This window comes from Cydia fagiglandana, chromosome 10 (assembly GCF_963556715.1).
Source record: "Cydia fagiglandana chromosome 10, ilCydFagi1.1, whole genome shotgun sequence".
In the NCBI taxonomy this organism is placed as follows: domain Eukaryota; kingdom Metazoa; phylum Arthropoda; class Insecta; order Lepidoptera; family Tortricidae; genus Cydia; species Cydia fagiglandana.
The window spans coordinates 10,120,561-10,143,446 of record NC_085941.1 but is presented as its reverse complement, the minus strand read 5'-3'; the positions used below and the strand labels follow the sequence as shown (position 1 = coordinate 10,143,446).

General features: G+C 35.6%; 1 protein-coding gene across 1 annotated transcript in view; it reads right to left on the bottom strand.

The window, feature by feature from the left end:
- Nucleotides 1–22,886, bottom strand: part of LOC134668127 (uncharacterized) — a 127,327-nt gene that overhangs the window by 92,813 nt on the left and 11,628 nt on the right. The window contains exon 2 of the mRNA XM_063525634.1: nucleotides 16,059–16,551. Coding sequence (XP_063381704.1) covers nucleotides 16,059–16,162 — 104 coding nt within the window. The 5' untranslated portion in view covers nucleotides 16,163–16,551. The remainder of the gene's footprint in view (nucleotides 1–16,058; nucleotides 16,552–22,886) is intronic.

Below are 22,886 nucleotides of genomic sequence, written 5' to 3'. Positions count from 1 at the left end.
CCGCATGAGAACGTTAATTAGTGGAACTCTGGAAATAGAAATGCTTCAACGCTTTCAAAGGTTTGCCGCAGCTACTGTCGCATTGCATATATAATATTTATAGTAAGCCTACAATCACGGTCCAAAATACTGTGACGTAATAGTTATTTGTTTTACATGGGGGCAAAGTTGTTGTTTAACTGCTCGTGCTAATATTGATACCCGAGCAAGCGAAAGATTCCAAAATTGAACCACGAGCGTAGCGAGTGATTCGAAAATGGAATCTTGAGCGTTGGGAGGGTTTCAAAGCACGAGGGTTAAACAAAATTTGCCCCCGAGTGAAACACAAAATTTTTCACCACACCAACCCGAAGCAAATATTAAATGTAAAATATCAAACAAAATCAAACCAAAACAAATCCAAATGAATGTTATTAAATATTCATCATCCAAAAGTCAATTCTACAAGCAAACAAAAGAAAACAACTCAAAATTTGCATTTGATTACTTTGCCTCACATGTGTATAAAATGCAACTTTGCTATTTCTTTGAAGCGCAAAGTAAGCCTTTCCGAGCTGGTGTGGTGAAAAATACTTTAACAGTACATATGCTTTACCGCCCTAATAGGGCGGGAATTAAGACAATACGTGCCTAATTCCTATGTCAAATATTTAAAGGGCCATATGTATGTACTGTAAAACGTTGTAAATACGATACACGTGCGAATAGGTAATTCGCAACTCGTGTCGATTTACAACACTCCCTTCGGTCGTGTTTTGATTTATCACCACTTGTTTCGAATTTCCTCTTTTCCGCACTTGTATCGTAAATAACTAATTTAACTATTGGACAGTGAATACAATAAGAGTAGCTCTAAATCGCTACTACGACTAAGAAATATAGATATCAAACAGGAAACACCGACATTCCATAGATTCACATTTGAGCCTGATTTGCATGGATCTATGTAATGTAATGTGAATCTAATCTGTATAATGTAAATGGTATTGTACCATTCATAAATCGATTATGACCTTGGTATTTTGTAAAGAAACCACGGAACATACTACATATTTCTCAAATAACTCATTTCATATCGAAAGATTAATTGAATGTCAGAACTCCGTAACCTCTTCCGCCATCGCAGGTTTTTTAGGTCCTGCAAATTTCCCTAGCATGACGGTTAAATCACATAGTTCTCGACGAGAAAATCGTTCTCAACTCCGAAGGTTATAATTACACGGTTGTTAATTAGGATTAACAACCCGTAAGAAGATTTTACGCCAATAAAGATTGCAAAGTATGGAACGACCGTTTAAATTCAAGACGTAGTTGTGCTAAGCGGCTCGGCTAAAAAAAAAACTCGGCTCGGTGTTGAAAGTGCTAGAAGGCGCCTGTACCTATTATACCAGCTTTTCTTTGTCACCCATCTCTTTTCTTGTCTACCTCTGTATCAAATCTTACTGGATATATATCTGGCCCTTTCTCAAGTACAATAATAATTGTATGTAATGCAATAGTAATATATCAATGAGTTAGCTGCTATAGACTTATGACTCCCTACTCTACTACTAAATCGGGAATTTAAGTAGGTGGGTAATAAAATTTTACAGTTTTCAAATATTGTTATACATTCTTTATTATTGTTCTACATTTTTTATTGTTCGTTCGATTTGGTCATCCTACTAGTAGGTACTACCTACATTATTAAACTTAATTTCAATTTGGAATTCCTGATATGAAATGAAGTTTATACTACATAAATTACCTAAAACTAAATACATAGATATAGCAGGTATCAAAAAATAAACTAGAAGTAGATAGTAGTATTAAATACATACCTATATATAGTACGATTCGTTTCTTATATTTGTTGTTTATCTTCTATCTGGATTTAATATGAAGGCTATTCTATTTTACGAGGTGATTACTGATTATTTTACTGTAGGTACATGCTTTAAGTAAGTAGCGAAACACCCGCAATATTTACAAAGTGATTGGTCGTCAATACTTTATTGCTCCGTAATTATGATGTGCAGTTACGATACTCGCTCTGATACCTATATTTACATTTGCAAAGCAAATACATATAACTAAGATACTTAAATCTATTTTAGATATTAACAGATCATGGTTATACCGGGTGTGGCCTGTAACACGAGCAAATAATTTAAACATAGATTGTACTCCTCAAACGGTGACACTTTTATTCAACAACTTTTAAAAATTATGTAGTATTTAGACTTCCTATTTTTCATACAAAATAAATATTATCTTCAATGGACGCCATCGCCATGCCATATCATTTGTGATTGACGTTGCTTGTCATGCCTTAAACATAACAAAATTCGCAATACATTGTGTCTTAGAATAAACTTTAAAGTGTATTAAAAATCAAACCACAAGTTATTTTTAAAAGTTGCTGAACAAATGTTGATCAGTATGAGGAGTACAGCCTACAGTGATTTTTGCTCGTATTACAGGCCACACCCGGTATATGCATTGCGTTTATAAAGGTGATGTTTATATTTGCTTTACGTTCACTATGATTTTCATATAAACCCATAGGTAATACTGGGTCATTAGGTTTTAACGATATACAAAGTGGTTTTTTCTTGAAAAAAAAAATGATGTGTCCAGCAGTGGGACGCATATAGGCAGATGACAATGATTAATGAAAATAAATCTTGTCAGATGTTTCGTCAGGTCGCACGTGCAACTTTCGATTCACAAGAGGCCACTTTTACTCCACTTCTGCCGCAGTTTCTAACACGAGACGACTCTGGCTTTGTCAAATAAATTCTAATTAAACCGGCCATGGCCCTCGCTACCAGAATAATAATTGACACGTCTTGATGAATCGCTTCAGTTACCTTGTTATAAAATCACTAACCCCATCTGTCACTTGATGACAGTTGTGTGAATAGAAAACTATTTTCATTTGGATGTGTGATATATTGGGTGTTACTTTTTTATTGATTTTTTATTGATACTTGTCGGATCAAACTTTTTTATTTGTTTTTTTGTAGCGATTACATTAGTTTCATTTATTTGTCATGAGTATTTGTGCCAGGAACTTATATTGAAATATCGATTGTGTATCCTTTGCTTTAATTTTTAGTTAAATTAGCAACGTGACTGCTTAGCCCATAAATTATATAGAACTCGGACAATATTCGTAATAAATCGTTAGTATAAATCATCCGTACACACGACACGTAACGGTACCACCTCGTTATAACAAAATATATCGAGTACAATACCTAGTATTTGGTACGGGGGAGTAAATAAAAGAGTATAGATACTTGGAGTATCAGTGACAGTAGAGGCTTGGCATTATTCTTCTCGTCCAAGCCTTTAGGCGAGGAACATCGGGATACATGGATGCGACAGCTTTAAACTTTCCGCTAACTACAATACAAATACAACACACGTCCATACAATATACAAACAAAGATTCAAACTCAAATGGTCTTATACAGTTTTATACATTTTTTTTAAATTTCATATTGAAATTTAACTATTGCATTATTCTACCATGTTAGTAGCATGTTATAACAGTTTTCGTATTGTATTTGCTTATTTATAATTTCATTATTATAGCACCCTAACCTAACCTAACCTAACACAAGCATTATACCTAATCGATGTAAGTCGATTACGATAAAACACAAGATAGAATAGAATAGAAAATCGTTTATTGCAAAAACCATCTACATACAGCACCACACATATAAACTTAAAAGAGAACTTATACACTAAACAGTTAAAACTACGTAGTAGATGAAGGCAGTGGTTAAAAAACTGAGACACTGTGCTTTATACTCGTAATTATTTCTTAAACCAAAAAATACCCAGACAGGATATATTTCGAAAAGTATGAATTATTTTTATGGACACAATATATAAATGTTATCGTGCGTGACTATTCCATAGTTTTCCGGACAATGTGTCGGTCACTCAAGCCAGCCCATTTGTCCTGTGACATCAAAGTCCTTTCCCACTCATCCAATATTAATCTCGGGGTCCCGTATCACAACCGATACACCTACACGCGGATTAAAATAATACACGTATTTAAACTCCATTCATAGATCGAATATCAAGATAATAACTGTTTCTATCAGTCTATGAGATAAAATTATCTGGTTACAAATTAACGTGACATATTTAAACTTGGCATCGATTTTAAGCTCCAACGGTATCGACGATGCAAAAAAATATAAAAAGCTAACGAAACAATAAAGTATCTAATTGAATTACAACCAGAGAGTAGAACGAAAACACCGTTACGTATGAAAATTATGGTCACCGACAGGATACAGCTGCGCGAGACATTACAAAAAAGCAATAGTTTTCATAATTAAATTAGCGTGTTCTAAAATTAAAAATGTAAAAGAGCGGCGTCCTACGGGCCGCCGCTGGGCGCCTGCCGCGACACATACCATAGAGTTTTATGCCCATCAAATTGTTCGATAATTGAAATGAGTTCCTTGTAAAAGTCAGAAAAACGATTATCCCCATACCTTTTAAGACGTCCGAGATACACAAATGGACTTTGTATTAGAATTTATGTCACTTAAAGAGATGATATAAAAACGCGCCGACGGGTTTACACGCAATAAAAATATGGGAACGACAAGAATGCCTTCCCGGTTGTCAATCGTGGGGTTTAATAACCGTAAAATGTTTTTTTCATCTACTCGTTACGTATGCCATTGAACACTTACAGCGACGAACATAAAATACGCCTAATTGATAAAAGACAATTAACGGCACCGTAATAATTACCACGGAATCAATTTATTGCTAGAAGTTAGGATATGAATATTTTAAAGTTATGTTGTCGATCAAAAATTATTTACGTAATATCGTAACAGGCCTCCTTGACAACGACTATACCGGCCGTAATCATGAAAAGTATTTTGGCTTTTCAAACTCTCAACTTTTGCTATTCGAAATTAATTTAAAATATTTAAGTAACAATTAAGTATTATAAAGATACTTTTGTGGTATCTTTTTTTAAACAAGGTACACATTTCTAAAGTGCTGCCTAAATTAGTTTATCTCTTCATCAAACATTAGCGAAACATATATTAACTACATACATTTGGTTTCACGTGTCGAAAAAACATGGTATAGTATTAATTAAGGCTACTGAGACCGTGCAAGAACTAATGCGAGTTTAAGGACTCATTTAGGTTACATCCAACTCAGCCGACCGATCAAATAATGTAAAGAAACTCGCAAGCGATGCCTCGCACCGTATTAATGAGCCCTAATATTTGTGGCATTTGATAGAGAGGTAGATAATTCGCTGCACCTCTCTGGTCGCTAATGTATCGAAAATCGTATGCGAGCACTCGCACCATATAAATGAGCCTTAAACAGATAATGATATGCTTGTTTATCTAAACAAATTTGGTAAGTTTACGACCCGTGCCGCCATATTGCATTCGATTACATCTTAATGTTTAAAGCGTTGCCTATGTTTATTAAATACGCATAATCAAATCAAACCTAAGTCATAAAATAGGGAATAAAATTTCCAAACATAAATCAGTAGTATCCGACAATTTCTTAATTTAATGATTTTTTATTACTGGATATTGCACAATTTTTGTATCGTACGTAAGTGTGAATAACATGCGTACCACAAAGAGGAAATACGCCTAACCATAATTAGCAACCTTTAAAAAGCTCTTAAAATCAATTAGCTTTAAAAGCACTAAAGCAAAATTTAATGATGGGATAATAAACGTTTTAATCGACAGGCCAATCTTGTAGACAGGCTTTGCCGGCGTTATCCTGCAAAAAGCATAAAAAGGGAGGTAATTAAAAACTTTAACACTGCATACATTTTATGAATACCGAGGTACATCGTCGGTCACCTGTAATAAGACATCAACGGTTTATGTTAACTCCGGCCCCCAACTTAATGTAATACCTATTCATTAAAAACACTTGCGCAGGCTAAAAGAGGTTTAGTCGTGTGGTGAATGTGAAAAGAGACAGCGGAAGGATTAGTTTATGCACACGTACACGCAGGCACTTAATGTAGCATTACCCTCATTATTCTATATTGAAAAATAAGCTATACCTACGTACAACTACTACAGCAAAAAATATTTTAACGCATCTGTAATCGATTGCCAATCTGCTTTTAATCTTTGGTATTACAATTGTCTCAATCTCATGTGTAAACTTAAAGTGACATTCCATTTCCGACTGCAGCTGCAATACTGTTCATTTTACTATGGAAACGCGTCGCTGTCACTATCAATTTCCATAGTAAAATGAACAGTATTGCAACTGCAGTTGGAAATGGAATGTCACTCTTATTTAATAATATAGGTTCGGTTAGATTAATGAGTATGAATATTTTAAAGCAAATAAATTAATTAATTAATTACATATGCTTGCTTTGCTTCCTTAGATATTTCTGTATTTTTTGATCCACTTCACATCTATCGGATATTAACAAGGTGAGGGCCTAAGCTAATACCCATTATTTGAAGATTATCGCTCCATCTTATTTTATCAGTAAAATTTGTTTAACAATAGGACTATGTCATATAAAACAAAAAAGTAGTAGAGTTAGACCAAGACAAGTCTGCAAGGATTTTGATAGCACACACAGTGCAAGTGTTATTGAAAAGTCATACTTCTATGAAATTATGGCACTTGCACTGCGTGTGCTATCAAAATTGTTGCAGACTTATCTTGTTCTAACTCTAGTAGGTATCTAATCGTTTAATAAGTAAAGACGGACAACAAAATCTGACTATAACCTGACTGAGCTAAGTTTTTACCTTACTTCAATTCAAGAAGCCGGTTTGAAGAAATAGCATAAGCACTAAGTTATAACATCAGAAATAAGCTATTAACTTTACATACCTTATAAAGTACTATGTTAAGATGAAGGTAACATCAAGTAGAGACATTAAATGGCCTACTGAGAGAGTGTTCACGTTTGAGCGTTTCACCTTTAACTTGCGCCGCACCCTTTAACACTAAACCCACAATTACGCATATTGGACGAGGCGATCAAAGCAGCGGCGCGGGAGTCTACGCGCACACCGAATTAAAAACAATTTCATCTTGCCAGTCACTTCACGTTTACGTGTTACTACATGTAATGTGAAATATAAATTGAAATTACTTAAATTAAAACAAAAGAGTTGTGCAGACACTGACAAGTCACGGCGCGATTCGGGAAATGAATTAGAGATGCACTAGATAAGATATAGTAAAGATATGTGACGTTCCACGGCGAAAGGTACCATTACCCCGACTGAATATTGGAGCGGCGTTAATAATAAGCGTAAGCGCCAGCTGCCATAAGGTACCTTTTGCCGTGGAACATCACATATCTTTACTATTTCATATCTAGTGAATGTCTAACGGCGCGATATCTTAAAGTTCGAATCGCGCCGTCAGTCACCAATTCATTATTTTACAGTACGGTGGAACGGGGTGACTTTCAAATGCAGGGGCGACTTTAAAATTCTAGTTTTGATGTCATAATATATATTTATGCGAGATTTTTTACAGTAGGTGAATATGAATATATAGTAATCTAACTAGTTACAGGAACATTTTCAGTAAATAATGAATAATGGTAATTCTATGGCCGTTTTAAATCTATCAAAGTAACCCCAAATTTTCCAAAGTCACCCCGGTCTACAGTCACCACACGGGATTGTTATGCCATTTAGGGATCTTCCTAAATTGGCAATTCTATAGCGTAAGTATTGAACAACAAATTTAGCAGGACCCTAAATGGTGCAACAAGGGAAAGAGCAGTTTCTGTGCGTATGTCAAAAATTTAAAGGGTCATATATACTGTAAAACGTTGTACGATACACGTGCGAATAGGTGATTGGTGCAAGACTGCAAGTCCCTAATGGTAACATTCCATTTCTAACCGCAGCTGCACTACCGGTACTGAACGCGTCGCTGTCATTGTCAATTTCCATAGTAAAATGAACAGTAGTGCAGCTGTCGTTCGAAATGGACTGTCACCTTAATAGATTCTTCCGGGCCTATAATAATTAAAGGTAACTTTGTTTCTAATTCATTCAGCTCTTGATCCTGACATTTAAAACATTACATTAACACATCCGTCAATTACAAAAGACAAATAATGAAAGGATCGTTCCGTACGTGACAATAAATTAATTAACATAGCCCTGCGACCCGGATTTGTCCGCTTCCCCGGGTCAGGTGGTCCTTTCGCCTCAAGAGGGAAGTATTTCGAGGGTTCAAAAAACGTATTATAAATCCGTATTGTCTGAGATGCATTGAACTCGAGAGCAACGGATAAATGGAGCACATATATTAGGGCAGAATGTTGTTCAATGCATGGCTTTCATCTTGTCGCATTCTTATTTTACTACCTAGGTTCTAGGTACACGCCTTTTAAGTAAGTAGGTAACTTGCAATATTTGTAAGTTAGTATTCTAATTTATTAGAAGAGGTGGTTAAATTATCTTGCGCGCGACTTGCCTTGCATTGTAAAATGTGCAAGACGATATTTGCTTGGTTTTGGTTGGCCTTACATTATCTAGCTTATCTGTCTAGAAGTTGTACAAAAAGAGCATCATGTTTCTACTAGACGAATCTACTAAGACCATTTAATTTACTTTAATGGTACATTCGGTACTTCTTCAGTAGGCAACTACTGAATGGACCAGTCACATTTGGATATGACGATGACGCAGCGTAATAGTGACTAGCAAGTAGCGATAAAACATATACTCGTACTGCTAACAGTAATATACCATTCAAAATGTATGAATTGTTTCTTTGCCCGTTCATTCGGTCGTTGCCTCTCATTCTATATTCCACCCCGACGGCAATCACTACGGAACAATTCAGATTAAGTAGTTGAAAGTTTCAGATTCAATTTGCGTTGTGCAGCTTTTGCCGGTCAATTAGGTTAGAATTGGCAGTGGGGCGGAATGGCAACGACTTATTATTGTGAAGTTGTGCTAGTTCCCATTTGTTAAGAGATTTGTCAACTATTACACTACTACTTGCATAAAATAAGCTAAAGTTCATTGCGATAACTTTTATAACTGTTTAAAGAAGTAACTTCTAAAATCACAGCAATACTACTAATCTTTAATGAGCTCTTTATTTGTTTAATGCCTTTGTGTTGCAAAGGTGTACTTACATACCTGTTTTTTTGTAACTCTTACCCCCTTATTCATAAACGTTTACTAAAGTTGACAAGCCGATAATAATCGTTTGTCCCTTTCCGACGTAATGGTATGATGGAAAGGGACAAACGTTTATTAGCGGCTTGATAACTTTATTAAACGTTTATGAATAAGGGGGTTAGACTAACTGTAATCATAATTAGAAAAATATTAGTGCATAATTAGCGACAGCAATTAACGATTAGGTAGCGAAAACCACCCCGCATTATAATTTTAACACATTAAGAATACTTTTAGTACCTACCTAACTTTATTTTATAATTTATAACTAACAGATACTATTAATCATAATATACAGATATTAATACTTCTTTTTCTAGGAAATAGATACTTAATTCCTTAAAAAATATCCCATATATTTAAATCTTGAAAGGTAAAAAGCAACATGAAGGGAACACAATTGCCAGCACGACATTTATCATAACCATTAAGTTTGTAACAGTAAAATACACTTTAAAAATTAAAAAAGTACAAGCCATGTATCATTGGGGACAATTCGAGTTCAAATTTTGAACAATTCTCAAATAATGCCACCTACGCACTGGGCAAGTAAAAGTAGCTTTCCAGTCGCAACATGCAAGTAGTTTACTTACCCGCTGTCACAACAAAAAGCAAGCATAAAGGTTCTTTCTGTGCCCTACTCCGAGTCCGTTCTGTGTCAACTAGTATTTGGTTTAGATATATAATAGCCGGTTTGGGCGGGTTTGCTTTACAATTGAATAGGTAACAGTATTCAATATAACTATTATAATTATGTACACTCACCTTAAGTAAGTAATGACTTTTAACAAAACATTAGGTGATTCTCTCGTTTAACAAATTGCAAGAAGTTAATGAAAATAGTTGTTATTTGTACCAATGTGTTAATATTAAAAAAACTCGGCTCTCACGATAAATAGCTTGATACATGTACTATGAGTACGTGTACGAGTTCTATATAGCTTAATACTATATGTATTAATTATATGTACTTATATGGTATTGGGTGATTTTACGGTAATCATTGGGACCAAAAGACATAACCGGGTGAAGTACCGTGGAGATCCTTGGCGGAGACGTTTACGTTTATCCTGCAATGGACTAGGCCCGATTCGAACTTTAAGATACATACGTCAATTAATAGATCTAGAAACGATATGGATTAGATATGCCAGTGTCAAATGTGAGGTTACTTCAAACAAAAACGTCAGTAAGGCGTTTCTGTGAAGCAAGCATTATTTCCGTAATCACAAAAGGACGAGTGCAGCTGTAGCATCTTGTGACACAACCATACTTATACGAATATACTTACTTACTTATACTAATTATAAAGTTATTCAGTTATTCATACGACTTCCGATTACGCTTTCCCTTTTTAGTGGAATAAAATACAAGCATTAATGAGCTACATCTTGATGTTAAATGTCAAAAGAGAATAAAGTACAGATTATTCCAGAGTAAGATACTCCATTGTAAAAGCAAAGAATAGCATGGTTCTACCGGTTCAATAATTCATTGACTCCTACATTGGCAGCACGATGAGTGACACATGAATTACATTGTTTGGGTGTCAATGGCGGACGATAATTAGATTATTAGATTAACTAGTAACTTCTTACACGCGCGGACAGACTTTAGACACGCTAACGTACTTACCTCTGACAGATTAGAAAAATATATATAGAGATATGTCACACAAAAAGTCACGTTTCCAAATTGCGGTTGCGATTTCGGTGTAATGTAAGGAAGATCACCGAGCATTCATAACGAGGATATGCAATTTTGCGGCTAGGTGTACACACATTTTATGAATTGAATCGATTCATAGAGTGTATTTACTTTACACTTACCATACCTATGCACTTTTACAGCTCATTGTACCTAACTATTCGGGCCCTTGTACTGTGCGCGTAACCAGAGAAGCGGTAGATTTTTACTTAAACAAAACGTTTTTATATAATTATTAATTAACATATTTTTTTACATTACTGTGTTAAGGAAATTGAAATTATCCAATGTTGTAAGATGCGAATGGCAATTTCTTTTGTTTTTAGATTGACGTATCTATTTATGGGTAAAATATTATTAAATCTATGACTTGAGTGACTCGGTCACTTTGATTTTTTAGCCTGCGTCATCAAAAGACGCAAAAACTAATGCTACTCACAAGCTGCAGTAGTATATGTGTCAAATAGAGGCTGTTTATAATATTATTATTATTGGCTTACAACAATTCATACTCTGAATCGACTGTTTTTTATTGACTAATAGCGAATAAGTGGGCGGCTGTATACATTATGCTATATAAAGATTAAAAACTTCATACTTTATTCATGAATGACACAGTAAGTTTTAATTGATATTATCAGAGTTCAATAATGTCTGTTTAATTACTGCACTGACGTATAAGTGAGACATATTATTCTAATTATGATATATATGATATACATAAATATATAACTTTCAAAACCTTTTCAGAATCACGTCTGCAAAATAATGTTTCAAAATTAATTAAAAATTACGGATTGAAAATAAGTAGTTCAGTATTGAGCTAACTGTTTACCGACTTGAACAAAATAAAGCGAGGAAGTATCATTATAAATATAAACGTCTTATATTCATAGAAATTTGACAATAAATGACATTGACACACTGTCATTGCAGATGCCATATACGGCTCGATTCTGAAAATGTATTAGATCTCTACTAGACCCTTCGAGCAACACGGAAGGGAGGCGGCATTCGCACTATTTCCCTTCTGCCGAGGTACAAGATTAGCGCGTCAATCTAATCTAGCGCGGGTAATAAAACTAGTTGCACTTGGATTTTTCACTAGACCGAGTCCAGACGCGCGCGTGAACACTGCTGCACAAAAATGCCTGTTTGCTCGGTTTTTTGTTAGAAAAAGAAGTCGGGGACATCAAATTTACAAAAAGATAGTGTTACATTTCACATGTAATATTTTTTTTACATATCATACGTTAAATTACATTTAAATACAATTATTATATTTTAGTCTCAAGTAATTGTTGGATTTATCGATTTTGCTTGCTCAGTACAAATTGCGGATCGGTCGAGCGACAAATCCGACTTCACATCTCTCAGAAGACAATGACATACTTCAACGAAAATGTGTTAGTGTGCGTGTTGTGACACTAGTCACTCGTCCGTACACAAAAAGAGATCGAGGTTTGCAAGATTTGTCTTTGACGGGTGTCATTTTCTATGTATTTGTGTCGTCATTACAGATTGGATTTTGTATGTAAGTGTGTGAGAAATGCGACTGTGTGCACCTTTCCCCCCGCGAAAAATGGCAGAAAGATTTGTACGGCGAGATATCGCTTGGGCCCCTCCCTTCCGACGTGTCGGAAGCCGGTGTTGCTCGAAGACTAGACCTCAACAAGTTACGATATGGATAATTTAAAGATATTTGTAAGATATGTAGATATGTCAAATTTGACATTTCCGCGATTCTGGAGGCCCTCTTGAACGATTTCGACAAGTTATGACTTAGATATCCAAGTCACATCTAGTCGATATCTAATGTAAATCTAGTTGATCTCTATATTGTTTCTAGATCTTGTGATTATCTCGTTTCCCGAATACGCGTGATAGTTTGAACTTGATCCGACTCTAGTCGGTCTTTTATACGTGTCACAAGATGTGTAGCCATATTAGCTAACACTTATTACAACTACCAAGAAATAAAAAGACAATAGGTACCCGAACTACCAAACTAGTAAAGTATCTTATGTCGATCTGACACGTAATAATAGAAATTCGAACGTGATAAATTCGCCGTTGAAATTATTGTAAGCAATAAACAGTAGCAGTCTTTTGAGCAGGGTTCTGATTGAATATTTTATCACATTACAAGCCTACAATACGAACAATCGCCGTTATGTCTGAAATATCATGAGAATTTTGTTACATAAAAAATTGTTCAATGGAAGAGTATAGTTATATTTGTTTTTGTTATAATACTAAAGATATTGATGTTTTTCGGACTAACGCGAAGAAGCTATCTTAACCCTTTACCAGGCTATGGGATATATATTTTCCACAGACGGCACTTCACTACAAACATGTGTTCTATTTTCGATGAGTAAGACTGACATTCGATTGTCATTTTTGAAATGTCAGCTTGGTAACGGGTTAATAAATTCTAACTCAAAAAGCATGTTACATTAATCCTTGTCTCTTGGGTTTACCCATTAGATGAAACACGAACTGCTTGCAATTTTTTAAAACCCACATAGAGCGGAAACAAAGAATGGGTATGCGCTGATTTTACCGCGTCTACTACGACTTATTGCATTTCTTTACTTTAAATAATAAATACACATAATTAACCAAACGTATACGGGACCCTAAACAAACAGCTTACGAAGGTGTCTAGACGCCTCTGTTGTAACCACAGCAATGTAATGCGAGCTGTAGCCGTAATCAGAGAGGCATTATTTGAATAAGTATTTATTCTAATAAATCAAAAAATATTTCATAAATGACCAATAGTACATTATAAAAATATAGATCCTTATATATCACTAAAATAAGTATTAGGAAATCAACCTCTCCGTGGACGAAGTTGCGCAACTACTTAATCTGTCACTCTAAAAACCAAAGATATCCAAAATTATACGACGAATCATTAAACACAAAAACTGTAAACAATTTAATGTTCTTACATTTTCTCAAAATAGTATCCAATATTACTTATTATTACTTAGTTAGCGAATAATTTAATTCATATGATTAGTTTTATACAAAAATAATCTTGACATTTAAATCTACATTGCGAAAAATATAATTTATTAATTATTCGTCAGGTTATATTTTGGCCGTCTCTACTTGTGGTGGCCTGGCCAAACAATGCGCCTCCCACTCGGCCATTATTGTCTTCTGCGTGACCTAGACGACTTGGTTAGGACTGATTTTTTCGCTACTTTGAAGGTCAATGACTTACATATTTAATTACCTACAGACATTATATATTTATGGACCCAAAAATAAGTTCTCTTTATGTCTAGTACTTTTTAGCAAAACTTCGTATTTCATCGCAATAAGAAGGTACAATCGTCTTAAAAATTTAAAAATATGATCAATCTAGCAGTCACATCTTACGAAATATTGACAAACAATTGATATTCCTAAAAAGGTTTTTTCACATGTGACCTTATGAACCTCAAGGCCTATAATAACATCAGAAACTTTTGTTCTTTACCTTTTCCATATTTTTTTGTCATATTGCCTCGTAACCGGTTAATTTCATAAGCGTCCATTGTGATTTGGTAATGGCTAGAAATATTTGCAAATGTTTGACAAACGCTCGCGGCAATGTGTATAATAGTTGAATAGAATAGGTTTAAGTACAAAAGGCTTAGCAGAATGTTCATTAACTATTCAATTCACATTTTAGTACTGGTAATATTAGCTACGCGTGAAAATTAACAAGCCGATTGTCAGTCACAGTCACTTGGTACAAAAATTATACTAACAGGAATTTTCCAATCAGTATAAGTACTCATAAAATAAATCTTATAAGAATTTCCGTAAGTCCACAACCTCGCTAGCAAATTTTGACAGTAACGTCAGTTTTACTAAATATTGTGTGTTCTCTCTTCTTCTTGATCGGAACACTCTTGACAGAGCGGTCGTGGTCATCATTGGAAGTCTCCCTTTGTGACACAGACACATTTGACGGCGGTTTGGATTGTGTGTTACTTAGTGATATTTTTGTTGAGGACTAACAAAACAGCCTATCCTATATCATATAGTATTATGGACATTGTTGTTAATTTGCCGTTAAAGTTTCCTTCAAAGTTATATCCCGAACAATTGTCGAAGTGTCGCTGACCGATTTGGTTTATCCATCAAACAAGCGTGAACTTATAAACAGTATTTTGTTACAAAAAAATCTTTTCACATACTGAGCCTAACAAATCTTTGCCACGAGACACGAAATCCGTCACATATGCTTTTGTTATTTAGATGGGAATTTATTTGCATACATATTAGTTCTAGCGGCCCCAAAATTCTGATTGGAATTAGATTTCCAACCTCGCACTGGGAAACATCTGTTCAAACTTAATTACTCATTAAACAATTCAATTTAAAATGAAGCATCCCTCATACGTTAACGGTAAATAATCTTACATAAATACCTACTCCTGAAATTGGTATTGAATAATGAAGATTATACTTAAATACCTAAAAACACATTCTAAATACGTTGTACATAATTATGAAATAACTACAGTACAATCCGCATATAATGACATCGAAGGGAAGTGACAAACACGTCATACTAAGCGGATGTTATATAAAACATAGGTGATTCTTATTTTTGTTATTTTATGTATGTATGTATAAACTCTTTATTGTACAAAACACAAAACACAAATTTATGGCACAGGATAGGCAGTACAAAGGCATTTTACAGGTATTAAAGGTAGGTAGGTTTTTAAAGGTATTTTTTCCAAATTAGTCTCATATTCTTTTGTGAGAGATGGATTTTATCACGTTGTACCAATTATCAACTTGTCACTGAAAATCAAAACTAAATCAACTTACACGCCACGCACGCACCAAACTTCCACGCAAAGAAAGACGTGGGGACGGCCACGAAAACCAGCGAATGTGTCAGTATAACCGGACATAATTTCACGAAAATAGGATTTACAGGTCATAATAAGCGGTTTGTCACTAAAAGCGAAGTCATCATATCCGACTTTGTCGCAAAGAATTTTATATGAAAACTAAACTCTGCACGGTAATTAGGTCATAGTAAGCGGTTTGTCAGTATAAGCGGAGTCATATGTCATAATAAACGGATTCCACTGTATCTAGTTTACTTAGGTATTTAGAAGTACTTACGTGTATACAGTTAGTAGCATCCAGCACTGAAGTCGCGCGCCGGGAAGCCACGTGACGTAGCGACCAGTGAGCGCACAGTCGACACAAGATGCAATATAAAGCATACCACCGCAGTGGTACCTACCCAGCGCCCGCCCAAGTGCCCACGACTACCCCAGATAACTATGGTAACTTATAATATTTGCTACTGATCTTTATTTTGTTGTGACTAGTTCTGTTTCGGATTGCGATTGAATTTAATTTGTTAAGGCCAAAACTGTTGCTTGTTAAAGTTTATTCGTTCGGTCATCTACTTGTCTAAGCAACGGCTGTCGTCAGCCGTGCTGAAGTTGATGGTCTTCGGGCAATCGGCAGACACGGAGGGAACTCTTCTCAGAGCACACCCCAGCATCTTTGTATTTATGACGGTTTAAAAAATACCGGGTTATTTAAAGGAGCCTAATTAACAGCGCTCGATCCGGGGCTGGTCGAGTGGTCGATGTCCATATTGTTCCTGTAACAAAAGAGAATCACGATTACGCAAGACGATTTCATGTTTTTATTTTGTTCTGGGAGTTCGCGCTACGAAACCACCCAAACTCGGGCACACGGGGCTCTAAACGTAGTCGTAAATAAATCACACCTCTACAGAAAACTGTGTCCCTTTTGTTTATACGCTAGTAAGACATACAAAAAAAGTTTTAACTCCCCTCGCAACCTGGATTAAAAAAAACAAAAGTCGGCCGAGGATTGTGCAATATCACAACAGAGAAGTCATTAAACAATGCCTCTGCCAGGAATTGAGGTGTTTATTATGTCGGTCCACGTTCATTCTGTTTCATGCAAAAAACTGCAGTCCAGGTAAGCTCGGACAAGATTTTTTTTGCAGCAGAGGACTTATTATGCGGGATTTATGTCACTTTTTGCTGCGTCCAAGCTAATTATTGTTATCTGCTTTCTGCTTTACTATGGGCCCTGTAAAGCAATAATGGGCCACTAATTCTGGTAACACCTCCGAAGTCGAAGCGTCAATCGCATCAGAGACTTGCCATTGTGTGTTGGACAAAGCGACCCGCAAGTCCTACTGTGCTTTCACCGTTTTTATTTGGCCTCAGATATCTCATTCAGAGGGGCGATGGTCTCCTTCCACTTTTACGACTGCGGTGTACGTAATTATCAAGCCATTGTCATTGAAGCTACCACAAATTAATTATATTATTTAGACTCATGCAGGCAGACGATTAAGAAGACACTCCATCATTAGTGCGCCGCTAACAGAAATCGAAAGATTTATATGTTTAAAGGCCAGTTTTTATGTACAGTGTAGGTACATTGTGAAATAGACATCGCTACTTGATATAGCAATGACAATGACGTAAACTGATACGCAATTTTGAAAAAGGTCTTAAAATCTACAAAGATTACTGTAATGAATATTGGTATCGGGCTATGTTCCAAATATTTATCTATACACATACTTAGAAAATAGCAAGATAACCTTTAACAGAATATTATCTTATTTAATTTAAAGGTAGTCTAACAACTAAACAGCAGAATATCCGAGTTATTCGTATAGAGTAGCGAGAATTCAAGATAATATAACGCTGACTCATAACGCTGCCGACATTATAATGGGGTTGCAAATTAAATCTTAACCTGACCATATCGGCTTCAAGCAAAGGAAAAAAATAACAATAAAATATCGAATTTAGAACAGCAATGCAGACGTGGCTCTTATTATTTTAGCCAACAAAGTAGAAACCATTTACAATAAATCATTTTGAATGCTTTCTTGCTTCCATGAGTCGGGCGTCGCAAAGGGTGATTCTGTTGGAGTGTGCATAAATAAAGGTGAAGGTCCTGAGTGCGGATCTCAGGTACTTTTGGTTTAAAGTTGACTTTTACAATGAGCGCGCGCGGCTGGATGCGGCAAGGCAGGAAGGAAGTCGCGAGCGTAAGGACAATGTTGAGTTACTTACGAATTTTTAGTATAGATACAGTAGGTACAATACAAACATTCCTTGTTGAAAAAGAAAACGACAACAAATAAAACGAAATAACTGTATAACGGTAGGTATGTAGCGGTTTTATTGTATCTTGTAGGAAGTGGAGACAACTTACGAATGGAAATGGCAAAAATGGAACTCTTATAGATACGTTATATTCGTACCTATATCAGTTATATCAGACCAATTTCATTGTTGCAACAAGGCACTCTTTTTACTCTAATACTCGTAAATAACACTCAAAGAATACTACTTCGCTAAAATATTAGCTCAAACGGTGAAGACATTCCTGAACGTTAAACCACTCTGCAATCTACCCTAAAGGATGACTCACGATAGACCGGGCCGTGTCCGGGGCGGAGCTTCCGGCGCTTACTTTTCTATGACATGACAGGCGATCACGTGATGCTTTCCATAGAAAACAATGTGCCTGAAGCTCCGGCCCGGACACGGCCCGGTCTAACGTGAGTCATCCTTAAACCATAAACGTGACCCATTTTGATATATTTAATTAATCTCCCCCTACGTTACGTACAGTGAGCATTGCTTCACTTCCACGCTCTCTACTTCCTTGTATTATTCACACTTGTGGTACAAGACCACACGTAGAATGCAACCGTGGCTGTTTGCCGAACGATTAGACGGCGTAGCGGTCTGGCCTTTTATTCCGATAGCTTACCGAGTCGATCGCTTAGGTAACCCACTGGTATTGTACCTCAATGTCCGTAAAATCTTACGTCAAAGAATTGTGCACTTATTCTGGTTCAACTGAATGTTTGCCTCGCTTACGCTCGGTGGACGATAGCAATAACGCCTCTGCATATTCATATGCAATGAAAAACTCTCCACTCATTTATATTTTACTAGCTTTCTGGCCCGCAATTGCCGATGGGTTACAATAGGTGAAAATTTGAGAACTAGTTAAGTTAATGGTTATGCCAGGACACGGACCGTTTGATTTTAGAAGGTTTGGTCCTTAATGTTTGAACATTAACTACTGAAATGTATGACAAACTACCTACCTACACATTTACATATCGATAGGCGCTCGACTAGTAATGGTTTAGTAAAAATAGTGAAACACATGCTACTTAGAATAGTTATTTGCTTAAATAGCGTGACAGAATTTTACGTAAATTATAGAATTAAAAACAGTTTTCATATTGGTCGTGAGCTGCAGTGTGTTACTGGTTTAGCGGGAAAGACAAGTGTAATAAAATTCACAAAAAGGTTAAAATGGAACGCAATCATGAACTAGTCACAAAGTGGCAAGCAACACAATTAGTAGGTATTGATTTTGGCTGCACATAAGTAAATTTATGATTGCATCTGTGATGGTCATTCGTCGCATGCATCGCGGCCGCATCGAACAATGGGCCCAATTCGGATTTTGAAATAGACATCTACTTATTAGATATCTTTTAGACATCACCAAGATACGATAACGATATGTTTAAGATCTAACCTGTCAAATTTGACATTTGCGCGATTCTGGAGATACTCTTGAACGATTTCCACAGGATATGACTTAGAGATCCAATTCATATCTAATAGATATCTTACTCTATCTAACGTAAAAGTGACATTGGTTGCCCGAATTGCGCTGCAAAAGAGAACTAGTTGATATCTAAACTATAACGTATCTAGAATGGATCTTGTACGTGTCGTCTCTTGTGAATATCTTGAGGTTCAAATACGGCAGAATGTCGTTTTCCTGGCATCCCCAAATCCCCATAGGTATAGCTACTATGATTTAGTGCCTGCATTAGGTGATAGACTATCTAAAATTGCAACCTTAATCTTATTAAGTGCATTTAAAACACCGCATCTAATATATCATTAGCAGGTAGGTACATAACACGAACAGATACAAGATTCTCCACTTCATACTACACCAATATTTACCTTTTTTTGTTAAAATGCCAACTATATTTATGTTTTAATGGCTACTTTTATAGCCTCAACATTTAGATAATGAGCAACGGTTAAAGCAGTTTCCATTTAAATGTCTTAAACGGTAACAATTCAATTGCTTAAGTGATATTGTCATGTGGGTGGTCTTTTTTTACTCTTTGGGGACATTTTGTTCGCAATTTTAAGGTTATGGTAGGTTTTTGAGATATTATATCTCAGTAATGTAGATATGTAAGAAGGCACTTCCGGGCGTTGCACGCATTTCTGAGTTCAATTAAACATGGGGTCCGATTCGGATTTTAAAATAGTTATATTTTAGATATCTTTTAGACATCACCAAGATACGATAACGATATGTTTAAGATTTAACCTGTCAAATTTGACATTTGCGCGATTCTGGAGATACTCTTGAACGATTTCCACAGGATATGACTTAGAGATCCAATTCACATCTAATAGATATCTTACTCTATCTAACGTAAAAGTGACATTGGTTGCCCGAATTGCGCTGCAACAGAGAACTAGTTGATATCTAAACTATAACGTATCTAGAATGGATCTTGTACGTGTCGTCTCTTGTGAATATCTTGAAGTTCGAATACAGCAGATGATAAGCATGTAAGGTATATTCGCAAACATGCGCGGAAGTGTCAAGCAAATCATTTTGATCTAATGAACCGCGCCGGCAGTACTTAAAAGTGGGTCCGAGCCGCACGTCACGTGCCTAGTTACTAGGACTCTAACCGCGAAAATAGCGGGCATTTTTCTCTGTTAGTCTTATTACCTTGTTGGAGTAAAAGAGAAAGATCCCCGCAAGTTGCGATTTTTGGTTTTCGCGGTAGCCCCTGCTCCGCAGCCCCAGTTCAGCAGCGCCCGTATGCTGAACAAAGGTTCAATATAAATACCTATTGTTTTTTAGGAAAGCACTATACTTACATATTATTCAGTTAAATATGTACCTCGGTGGGACAAATTACCGGCTTGATATCCTTATGCATCGCGCCCTAATTTAGAGAAAATAGGTTCTTATCAGAAGGTAGTCGGTATAAATTATACAAAAACTTGTTTCTCAGTGGAAATAATCATCATCATTCATTTAAGAGTTAGACTCTTGTCGGTGGAGCGATTTCCATGTATGTCGGTCCTCTGCCTTCTCCTTGACAGCCTGATACGACACGACGTTGAGCTTTTCCTTTACTTGATCTATGTACGTTCTCCTTGGTCTCCCCCTCCGTCTTGTTGCCTCAACTTTCCCTTCAAATAATGAAATTGTGAAATTAAGCCCCAATTTAGTAAATTGTAGCTAAGATTTATTGTTAGTACCTAAGCATTGTATGTTCTTGCAACCGTATTTATGTTAAGTTCCTAACCGAAGTCGCCAAGTTTGCGGTTTAAATGCGAGCATCGTTTATAGTCTAACTAAACTACACATCAATTAATTAATTATCAAAAATATTTGAATATATATTATAATGATTTATCTATTTAAAAAAAGTTTTGTAAATAAACGTGCAAAAGGCGGACTTAGTGTCAGATCGCTGTCTCAACCATCAGACTAATTACAGAAAATACCTAATAATTTTAATAAGGAAAAGTGGAAAATATGTACCAAAATGAATCAAAACATACTTTTTAGCATACCTACGTTATTTACGCACGTAATATTTGGCATCTCCATTTCATAACAAATATGTAATTAGACGAGGAGCACTCGAGATTTTTCCAAATAAAATATTTTTTCCTGTACTTAGGTAACCTACGGCCAGCTAAGGCTGGAGCTAAATATGCAGCGAGAACAACCTATATTCGACTGCATGAGTCACCTGCTAGCGTAGATCATGTCACTGTTTAAATTGGGCATTTGATTTTTCTACTTAACGTTATAAATATTAACGATACATATATCGAAACAACCTAGATATCACTTTTTTTTTACTTTTGAAGTAAATTAGTTTTGTATTTAACATGGTATTTGCTACACGTAAAATTGCTGTTATGTTCATTCTATCGTAACGTCTCTTGCGCAAAATAAAGTGTTTATGAACATGCTACGACTACGAGTATAACTACTCGTAGCATCTTCTTTTCATAAACCTATGTTTTAGGTTAATGAAAAGAACACGCCTAATACTTATCATATAAGATTAGTATTAAAAACTTGTTTGCTACATAACCGCTTCAAATAAAACCACATCTTAATTTAAGTAGGTACAAACCACTTCAATTCAGCTACCACTTGGCCACGGTAAGTTAAAATAATTCACCTTTTAAGTGGTATTTGCAAATAAAATATGTATACAATTATTTGTAATACAGTAAATCCGGGTACTATTATGGGTTTCCCAAATTAGATTTTATTAAACGTTAAAAATAACTACATATTTACCTACACAGATACGTGAAAAATTAAACGTTATCTACAACAGTTTTACAGAAAGCTTTTAAACAAAAGTATTTACTACTGACCGTAAATACCTACTAAATCATAATTTTCGTCAAGCCATTTGTAGGCCTTACAAATGATATAGACATACTTACCTATAATATCTATACCTATCATATACCTACTATCGTTCGGGTAAAAAGTTGCTAAACCAATAATATAAGTAGGTAAAGGTAGGTATTGTTTCTATAATGACAAGATACAAATTCGTCTATTCATCTCAAGTATTCAGTATCTTATTGTTATCTTAGGGTAAGTGTGGAATAGTTGCGAGCATCTCCCTCGTTGCAGCCATTCTTACTAATGCTCTTAAAAGGCTCTGCGAAGCTAAGATAAGACACAAAGAGCATTATGATTTTCGTGAATGAACCCGGTTTGAAAGCCTTACGATTCCATTCGGAGTTGAAGTGATGTAAAATGACGTAGTAATAGTAAACAATGACGAAATGATGAATCATTTTATTAGAAACTTTTTCTTATAATTAA